This window comes from Meleagris gallopavo, chromosome 3, assembly GCF_000146605.3.
Source record: "Meleagris gallopavo isolate NT-WF06-2002-E0010 breed Aviagen turkey brand Nicholas breeding stock chromosome 3, Turkey_5.1, whole genome shotgun sequence".
In the NCBI taxonomy this organism is placed as follows: domain Eukaryota; kingdom Metazoa; phylum Chordata; class Aves; order Galliformes; family Phasianidae; genus Meleagris; species Meleagris gallopavo.
Window position 1 is genome coordinate 68,994,410 of NC_015013.2, and position 10,365 is coordinate 69,004,774.

The window sequence follows — 10,365 nt, forward strand, 5'->3', positions numbered from 1 at the left end:
AGGAAGCAGGGGAAAAAAGGAAAAGAAAGAAAGAAGAAAAGAGGAAAAGAAAAAAGAGAAATTCTATATGATAGAAATAATCCACAGCACAGTGAAAGGTAAGAAATACTCATGGTATATCAAAAGAATATAGGGAAATGGGTGCACTGGGAAAATTCTGCTAGACCAAGAACCAGTCATGAGTTTCAATGGATTTGTGTGTTTTGAAGAGTGAGAGAACCCAACTGTCTCTCCATTGGTTATCCCATATGATAAGAAGGGAATGTCTTCTGTGTACTTTTTTTCTGGATTCTCATCATGTTTCTGTAACTTTACAATTATATTGAACACAATTAAAAATACAGAGTAGTCTTTATTTATTGCCTTGATTAATGTCTTTATCAGTCTTTGCATTAGAATATCTAGAAAGTAGAGACATTTCCCTCTGGGGAAAGATGACTGCATCTTATTTCTTCTTCACAGTTTCAGATTGTTGATTTGGTGCAGGAGAGTGAGGTTAATGTACTTTCACAGTGACATTTTGGCCAACAAATATTAACCAAAATTAGCATAGCAGCTGCAGCACATAATATATCATGGAACATCTCTTTTAGTTCACTTGTGAACCTGTCTCCAAACATGCAGATAAACTTATTGCAGCTGCATCAACTCCTTTGTTCCTATATATTGTACAGGTCCATAAATCTCAGTGGCTTTACTTCAATTCTCAGGAGAACAACAACATTTTATTATTATTGCTATTATTGGTTAGTTATTTGGAGTTCCCCAGAGGTCATATAAGACACGCATCTCGATAAAGAAAGAAATTTTTCAGTCCTGTGGCTGAGTGAACTAATTAATCTTGAATTGCCAATCAGACAGAAACTCCAGGGTCTGCTTTCTACTACGAGTTATTACTTCGGAGTGCATAATCTGTAGAAATTGGCACAGAATACTATTCCTAAGAATCTATATAATATCTGAAGATGGGGAAATAGGTAAATGAATTAGAAATGAGGATAAGTTGCTAGACTTTGCAAAAGTTTTGTAGTGACCCTGAGAAGTGAGTGGACAGTATATTACATCTGGTACCTTAAAACAGCACAGTTACCAATTTCTAACACTACCACATGCTGTTGAGAAATTGCTCTAGGAGTATTTTCATGCTGAGTTAAGAAGATACAAATAATGAAGCATTTTCAACTCTGAACAGAAAAGTGAGGGTAACTTTCTGTGGTAAAAACACGCTATTACAGAATGAAGCAACATGATCCTTTCAATGTAGTTAATATTCTACCATAATGTTTGTTTAGCATTTCAAAAAAATTCATAATGAAAAAGACAAGAATGAGTGTGATTATTTAAAAAGATACGCTTAATCATATTTTAAAGTTAACTGCCTTACTACTTAATTTTTAATATCATAATTCTTGACCTTGGAAGATATTTTCACTTAAAATTCACTGCTTGTACTGCATTTTTCTTCTTTCAAAACAGTGAAATTCTCTTATCGAAATATTCAGCTTAACAGAAATGCTTTTACCTGCAGCAGAGATATTTGCCTAATATCAGCACTAGCTGATATTTAATTGGCAGTCACAGTACTTGGTTTTCTATGAGGCAGAATAACTACACATAAGGAAAAAAATCTTTTTTTAAGATCCATGAGCTCCAGAGTTGAGTTAAAAATATATAGACTTAATGAAATTTGTGATTGGAATTGGACAAGAATAAGAGGATAATAAGAAGATAATTGTGGAAGAGGAGGAGAATAAGAGTAAATTACTGGGTTTTTAGAAATTTGGGAAGTGACATCTCATTGATTTTCATCAAGTTTTATCTAAATGTATACCCAGAGAATTCTAAAGAGTTGATTTTCTGTGAAAGAAGGGCCAAGCACTGGACTGGCAGAAATGCTGCAGAATGGACACAACAGCTGAAATACCACAGTGGTGTTATTGAGGCAGATTAGCACTCCACTGTGCTCCTCAATGTAGTCAGTCTGAAAAATATGTGTGCAGATCTGCCAGTGATAAAATCACTTCCACTCAGTGCAGTGGGAAAAATATTACAAGTATTATGCTACCAAAATAGTCATGCTTGTCACACTGGTTGGACTGCTGTGTATTTGAGAACTAGGGAAATATATTCTCTAAGAAGGTATTTTGATCCATGGCATTTTTTCAGATATTATACAGAGAGATTTTTTTTTTTAATTCACTTCTAGATTAGGCTGTGGGACAGACCTTTATATATATATCAGTTTTTTCTGTTGTTTTACACTATCTCTACAGATCCCACAGGAAGACAGTGACTGAAGAGAAGCCTCTACTATAACACTGATTTTTTTTTTTTGTCTTTGAGAGATTTGAGTGGGGTGTCACCTAAAGATATACTTTTAAAAAGAAAAATTGAAAAATATTCAAATCCATCTGAAATGAAAGGACTGTTTTTCTCTGATTTGTAATCATCTTGGGATAGACTATGAGCCCAAGAGATGATAAAGGAAAGGAATTATTCTGGCCTTGACTTTGTGAGGCTAAACACGTCTGTCCTTCATCAGTAGCAACCTACACACATCTGTAGAATCTACATTCTACTGTTTCTTTGCCACCATGGATAGCAGAAAATACAGCACAGGTAACAGGTGCTTTACTGAAATATGACAACATACCTGTTCCCAGAAAACAACTTGCTTTTTTGCTACCATGATATAATTTAATGTTTATACCTATTTAAGTTTTTACCCATTATTTTCTGAAATAAAGGTATTGTAAAGAAATAACAGGACATTCCGAACACAGTTCAACCATAGTATTTGGTCTCAAAAAAACAGACATTTGGTTCACAATTAGTTGCCTAAAATTTAATTTAAATGTACAGGTACATACCAAAATTACAAAAGTTTTTCATGTTAAGAAGTCCTTATATTTCTCTGTAATCTATTACTTTACAGTTCCTATGAATCCAGGATCTTTATGACAAATGATTTTTAAAAAGCCTATTCTTTTTTTCATAAGTATGGTCAATGTGTTTTAGTTACTGACCTAATTATACTACAGGGTCTCTTTTTATACAGGTGATTTCAGGGTCATTCATATGTTTCTTTGTATGGTCAACACCATCAACTGGAGGGCAGACTGAATTTGCTCTTGTAGACTACGGGTTCATCCATAACTCAGATATGAAAGAATAAAAAGCCATTGCTACTGAAATGAATAACATCTTTATTAAAGTTCTTCTGTATACCTGTTCAATACACTTACAACATAAAACTTTTTTTTCAGCCTGAAGATAAATCCAGTCTTCCAGATGCATAAACAGCCTAAGCCAAAAAGAATGATCATATCTGAATGACTTATCCTATAATAAATATGAACTAACTTTTTTCAGTGAAGCTGGTTATGCAAATGAAGATTTTTTTAAGACCTCTTATCTTCCATTACACTGTAGAAATCTTCCTTTTTATTTTTCACCCAACAGACTCCCAAGCATCCTCAGTAGAATAGTTTCAAGTGATTTGAATGTGGGTGCCCTTTGTGCCTTCTAAAAAAAACAGATCAGAATCCATACATTAAGCCAGGTATAAAACTTACAGTGCAGTAGGTTTAACGACCTGAGCGCAGCTGTTTGGCTAGTCCATGCATAACTGCACTACAAATTTTTGTCTGATTTCTTTTCAAATGTGGTGGTAGCAGAACCTTAGAAATGTTATCTGGAAAGACCTCTGGAGGTCATACTGCTCTCAGCAAGACCATTCTCATCACTAAATCAAGTCAGCTTTGGCCATATCTGAGTCTTGAAAGTATCCAGTAATGGAGGTCTTTAGCCCCTCTGGAGAACTTTTTCAAGTGCTGCTGTGTTCTGGGAAAAAGATTTTTCCTAATTGACCATCAAGGCAACAATTTCAGGACACTTTCCCCTTTACTTTATTTGTTTCCTACTGGTTCTATCGTCTTTCCAACCTCAACACAAGTAGCTGTGGGGTGTTATCTTAATGTCCCTTAAAATCTCTTTCCCACACTAAATAAATCCAGTTCCTTCATACTTTCCTTAGAGACCACATGCTCTGTCTCTGTTCCCTTGTCCTTCTCCATTTCCTCAACATCCCTTTTCAACAGAGAACACTAGCCTGCAAGGTGAATTTAAAATTTCTCATTTCTCCAGCTTAGATTTCATCAGCTTTAAAATGAGAATTCTTCAATTCTCTACCTCCTTCTTTTTACCTTTCTCAGAGAGAGATGAAACATCAGCCTTTTTTTCATCACTGTGAATTTTTTTGGAGATAGATGAATCTCACCTTCACATCAGCCAACTCGTGCAGCACTCCTAGACTTACCCATCCAGTCCTATGAATTAAAGACATTCAGCTCTTGTAAATAGTCCCTTAGAACTTTTGCTTCCCAGCTGTTATCTACTTTTCTCCTACACAGTTTAAGCAGCAGAAGCAGATTTCCAGGAGAAGACATTACTTGCAAGGATTGAGAAGGGGGGAAATCCGCTAATTCCTCCATTCTGTGACTGTGTTGAACAGTTTCAACCATACCTCTCCTCAGCCTGTTCATGACATGCCTATTCCACTTGCATTCCTCTCTTTGTAGAACTAGTCTGATTTGTAAAAGCTGACATATCTAGCCCAGAATATTTCCCCAACATAATGTGTTTCTCTGCTGTTGCCATGGAAACTAAATTTTAGGTTAAATAGCTGCAGGTGGAAATGAAACCTTATTTCTGCTGCCAGAAGCACCAAGCTTCCAGCCTGTTGAGCAAGTGTCCTTTTGTGCTGTGTTGCCTTGTCTGTGCCTTCCTTCCCACCTTTAAGAGGGTTCCTGTCTCTGCAGTATCTCAAAGATCCTACCACTGTCACTTTTGTCCTTCAGCAAAGTCTTTGCATTTGTTGATGAGAAATATTTTCTTCTTTTAATGAACAGGAAAATAAGAAGTATTTATATAAGAAGGGAATTCTGATTTTGTGTTCACTTATCTCGTTTTTTGGTATAAACTCCAACCCCCACAAATGCTTTTGTGCAATACTGATAAAATTTCCAGGTTTTTGCAGCATGGGAAGTCAGACTAGCTGACTTCAGTTACCTATACACTTAAATTCTATGGTCTATGACAGTTCTCCTTCTCTTTAATTATCTGTGAAGCAGGATTGTCTTCCAGCTGTGAAGAACACAGAAGAAGGAGATATGTAGGAAGAAACTCAGCTGAAATTCTCCAGAGTGAGTCTAACCTTGCAGAGAGAGACAGAGCATCAAATAGGTAAAGCCTCCTTTTTGGAGCTGCAATGCTATCCAGCTGAGCACGCAGAGAGAGGGAAGGCTAATGAACTTCTGTCCTGCTGTGGGACCATGTGCTGAAGGATCTCTGAAACCTGACACACCAGAAGAGATTTTTCTCTCTTTTTTGAGGTGAATTATACCTTTGAGTGCACAGTTCTCGTTTTTAATGTGTTCTACTGGAGGAAATAAACTGTGTGTATCTGCTACTGTGAAATATTTTTTCTGCTTGCACAAAAGTAAATCTTGTGACAAAGTGATAGTTCTTCCTCAAAGGCATCTGAATAGATGGATGTGGTGGTTTTTTTAGGAACAAAGGTGCCCTCAAGTGATCCACTTGGTAACCTCTGTCTGGACCCAGCTCAGATTTGAAAGGTAACTGTAACACACTTCAGAGTGAATAGTTCTGGAATACAATCCTGCTGGAGATACCTGCCAATGGCTGCTTTGTGCATTGAAATATATTTCTAATTTCTCCACTGTAACTCTTTAATCTTTTGGAGGGACTCTAATAACCTTTCCTTTCCCCCATCCCCGTCCCCCCCCATAATTGAAAGAGTAAATTTTGTGGGCTAAATTCATTTTGTGAGACGTGTTCTCTTGGAAATCTCATCCAATTTCTACTGTAAATTACTGAAGCTAATAAGTGAAGTTACTAAAGTCTTTCATTAGTTTCTCCTCTATCAAATTAATACCTGAAGTATTATCAAGCATCTCATTCCAGTCTTTTCTGGAACAAAATAAAGATGAGCAGTTGATCTTCTGAGTACAGTTTTTATGCTTATGATTTAGATTAAGCATGAACATGTAACAACATGATAGTCCTCACACAGAACTAGGTCTCATATCTTAGGGATTGCCCATTAACTGAGATGGGCTTTTCCTGACTATTTTAAATGTTAGAGGGATACATAACATTGAAAGTATTAACAGTAAATCATGCTGCTCTTTTCCTTCTTGGACAGTTCAAGAGGTTGATAGAGACTCTTGAGTTTTATAGAGCCTCAGAATGACTCAGATAAAATCAGCAAAGTTTGTTTTGTTTTTAACGTGACATCTCCACTTGTTGGGAATGGATCCTGAATGCCCTCAAGAGATAAGTGATATATCTGGTATCCCTGAATCAAGATGTATGTTGATTTACATCAGCTGAGTTACATCCCATCATCTTCAAATTGTATGTGAAGAAATGATCCATGACATAAATAATATCCTTTATCTACAAACTAAGGTCCTCACTTATAAAGCACTCTTCTTAAGGGCCACTGATCTGAACATTTAACTAAAAAGGGATGTGGACTTAGTGAACACTGTACCGTAAAAGAACATAATTCTCTTGCAATTCTTCTTTCTCTAAATCCTCCAATCTTAACTGTTGCTGAGAGATTTAAAATAGGATTATATCAGGTTTTATCCTGCAAGGCTTCCAATTAGTTTTTAAGGCAACGCTCATATTTTTACTGTACCAGGAGAAGCAGAAAAATTTATGGATCATTAGGGCCAGTAAAGCTGAAAGGAAAGTAGCAGTTACTTTAGACAAAAAATGAATGCACCTATTTTTCACTGATTTTTATGTTGTGTGTTTATACTATATGTCACTGCCTCCATTATGCTTAAAAACATGACATGATTTTATCTTTTTTCCAATCTTAAATCTCCCACTGTTTGAAGAGAAGAAGGGCTAGCAAGAGAGAGAACAAATTAATGGTCACGTTACCAGTCTTGATTCTCTTATTTGGGGATTTATTTGAACTCTCTGAAAGAGGCTACTACCTTTTAGGGGAAATTACAATAACACATGCTCTGAAAATCAGAGTAAAGTAATCATATTTTCTTCAGCATAATGTGAGGGTAGAAATCATAACACTCGCTTTAAATGAAAGCATTACACTAGTGTAATTCATTTAAAATTTATTAGGAAGATAGATTAGATAAATAAAGATTGCTAAATACATGTTTTTCTGCTTAATACTTCAAAATCACATGGATTCATTGCTTTACAATCTGTCAGTTTTCTGTAGAAAACACCCCTGGTCCTCTGTATACTCCAACTGCTGAGCCCATGGCCCCATTATATGATTTTCAGGGGCGTGCCTCTGTGTTCAGTACCATTATGCTTGAGCATCACTTGGGCATCAAAGATGTGAGGCTGAATACATACACAGGAGTTTTTGCAAGACTAGGTCCCTGGTTAGTAGGCACTCAAGGCACTGCCAGTTTTCACACACAGCATCTCACATTATGGAATGTATTGCAGTTGACAAGAAACTAAGTGAGATCATTTCTAACTAAGCTCATGCACACTGACAATCTTCTATGAGAAAAGTAATCCAAAACAGCTACTTATAAAGTCAGATTTCACGTAACAATTCAAAATTCTCAAATTTTGCATTTTTAGTCTTTAAAATATCAAAATCATGTAAATCTTTTCCTTTGTTCCTCTGACCTTCAAAAAATTTCACTTTTATTTAGGTGTTTTCTCTTTCACTGTAAAATTTGAAAACAAATCTGATCTCCTCAGTGCCAATACTGCTGCTGCTTTCTTTTGTCTCTGCAGGTGTTGTTATCAGTTTTGTAAAGAATTTTCACTTTCACCTCATGGACCCTCTGATATAAATAATATGAAACACAATGCACAGAACTGAGACCTCTATCAATTACTCCAATTACTGGAGAAATCAAGAATCAAAACAAACAGCATTTCACTATGATTACCTAGCATTTTATTGAAATTGCATGCATTATAATGACACCTTCAACATAGTGTATGCATTCAGAAGAATTTATTCACAGAGGTCTTTCCTGTGATTTATCAGGAGTGCATTCATTTCCACAGAAAAGTTTCAAGAGTTTAATTTTAAAATGTTTTTGTATGTGAACCCTGAGAATGTTACCATTATAATTCAAGTCCTTCACTATACTGCAGATGCATTCTAGTTAAGCAGCAGAGTACAGTGCTACTGACGGAAGTCCAAAAGTGATTTGACACATATGAAAGTAGTTTAATTCATAGGTGCAGGTTAGGGGATCACTGCTGGAAAGGAGCTCTGCAGAGAAGATCCTGGTGGACAACAGGTTGACCATAAGCCAGCAGCGTGCCCTTGTGGCCAAGAAGTCCATTGGTATCCTGGAGTGTATTAAATAACCCATGGCCATCAGTTTGAAGGAGGTGATCCTCCCCCTCTACTCTGCCCTAGTGAGACCACATTTAGAATATTGTGTCCATTTCTGGACTTCCCACCTCAAAAAAGACAAGAATCTCCTAGAAGGAGTCCAGCAGAGGGCCACAAAGGTGACTAAGGGCTTGGAGCATCTCCTGTATGAAGAAAGACTGAGTAACCTGGGTGTCTCTGTTCATTTCAGAGGATCTAGATTACGTGACCTTTGAGGGTCCTTCCAATTCAAATGAGTCTGTGATTCTCAGGTAAAATGGGGACACCTAGCTGTCCTATTCTCCTATTCCCTCAATTATCATAAGATATCTTGCGGGGACAGTAAGAATCCACTTCACGATAACTTTGATTAACTTCCTTTTTCTTATATCCTTCCTTCTTAGCAACAATCATTATTTATTTTGCTATAAAACTCAATTTATTTTAATTTATCTTCAAACATTTATAAACACTACTGAAGTATAGTCAGAGAGATAAATATACATAAGGATCTAAACAAAGAAAATAACTCAAATATTCATAGAATCATAGAATCATAGAATCATAGAATGGCCTGGGTTGAAAAGGTCCATTATGATCATCTAGTTTCAATCCCCCTGCTATGTGCAGGGTCACCAGTAGACCAGATTTAATTTCTTGTGATAACAGGACTTTTCCTTCCCAGGAATCACACTGATATTCTTCTAGAAAAGCAAAAGCTGAATTGGATTAAGGTACATTTTAGCATTTATTTTTCTTATAAGTAGATAACCATAAAACCAGTGTTGCTTCCAGCAGCAAGCTTCTTAGGTTGAGAAGAATACACTGGATTTCAACATGCATATTTTTCCTTTGAGAAAAATTAGGCCATCTAAGCCCTAATAAATCTTTGAAAATAGTGAGGTGGTTTCTTTTTTTACTTCCAGCTGGTCCAAGAAAGCATTTCAAAATTATGGTCAAAACAAGGCAACACTTGGAAGAAGGAGAATATTTTTGTTTAGTTGAAATCATTCTGAACTGATGTGTTAGTAGTCATGATTATTTCTAATTTTCCGTTCCAGGCTTTCTAAAAGACTAGTTTAAAAAAGAACAACAACGATGCAAGGAGACGGAGCTGTAATTCAGGGGTAAGAAGGTCCTAGGCAGCACCCACACAACACAAAGAAACTTCATGCTCTAAACACAGTGGGCTTAATTTCACAGTTGCACCAGCAAAGATGTCAGAGAAAAAATTCTTAAGAATCAGTCTGAGGTTCTTGGTGAGACAACAGCTGAACCTGACTTCCCACAGCCCACAGGAAGTGCATTGATTTGTGGGCTATAAGATACGAGGGCTTTGTCTTAGCACTGGAAACATCTTCTGTTGTATCACATCTTGGTAATTGCAGTGAGCCAGCAAAGACATGGGGGAAAAAAAAATTATTGCCAAGCATCTATTTTACTTGATGGAAAAATCATCTCTATTCTGTTCATTGTAAATATACTAGATCATTCCTTGGTCAGTAACAATGAAAGGAGGCTATGCACATTTAGATTTGATACTTTAAAAGTTGTGATGCTGCAAAAGATGTTGCTGGTTATGGAAGGTAAAGGGCAAATAAGAAAGCAGCAGTCATCTGAGAAATTTTACTACCTTGACTTTTACAAAGACTGAAAAGAAATAAGGATTTTTTCTTAAGCAAATTGGAGAAGTACTAACTTCTAACTAAAATCAGATGCCATAAAGGCATAAATAAGAACTCCTCTGGGGCAAGCTGAGACTAAACTCAAACTGCAGTCAATTAGAGAAATTAAATTGTTTTAAAGGCTATGTTTATGAGAGGAAATGAAGGCCAAGAGTTAAATAGAAGTAATAGAGAATTTTTTTGTGATCTCCTTCCTTCCTTCCTTCCTTCCTTCCTTCCTTCCTTCCTTCCTTCCTTCCTTCCTTCCTTCCTTCCTTCCTTCCTTCC

At 36.3% G+C, this 10,365-nt stretch overlaps 1 protein-coding gene across 1 annotated transcript in view; it reads left to right on the plus strand.

Moving 5' to 3' along the window:
• Window positions 1-9,511: 9,511 nt before the first annotated feature.
• RALYL (RALY RNA binding protein like) overlaps window positions 9,512-10,365 on the plus strand; it is a 47,221-nt gene continuing 46,367 nt past the window's right edge. The window contains exon 1 of the mRNA XM_010709103.3: window positions 9,512-9,540. Coding sequence (XP_010707405.1) covers window positions 9,512-9,540 — 29 coding nt within the window. The remainder of the gene's footprint in view (window positions 9,541-10,365) is intronic.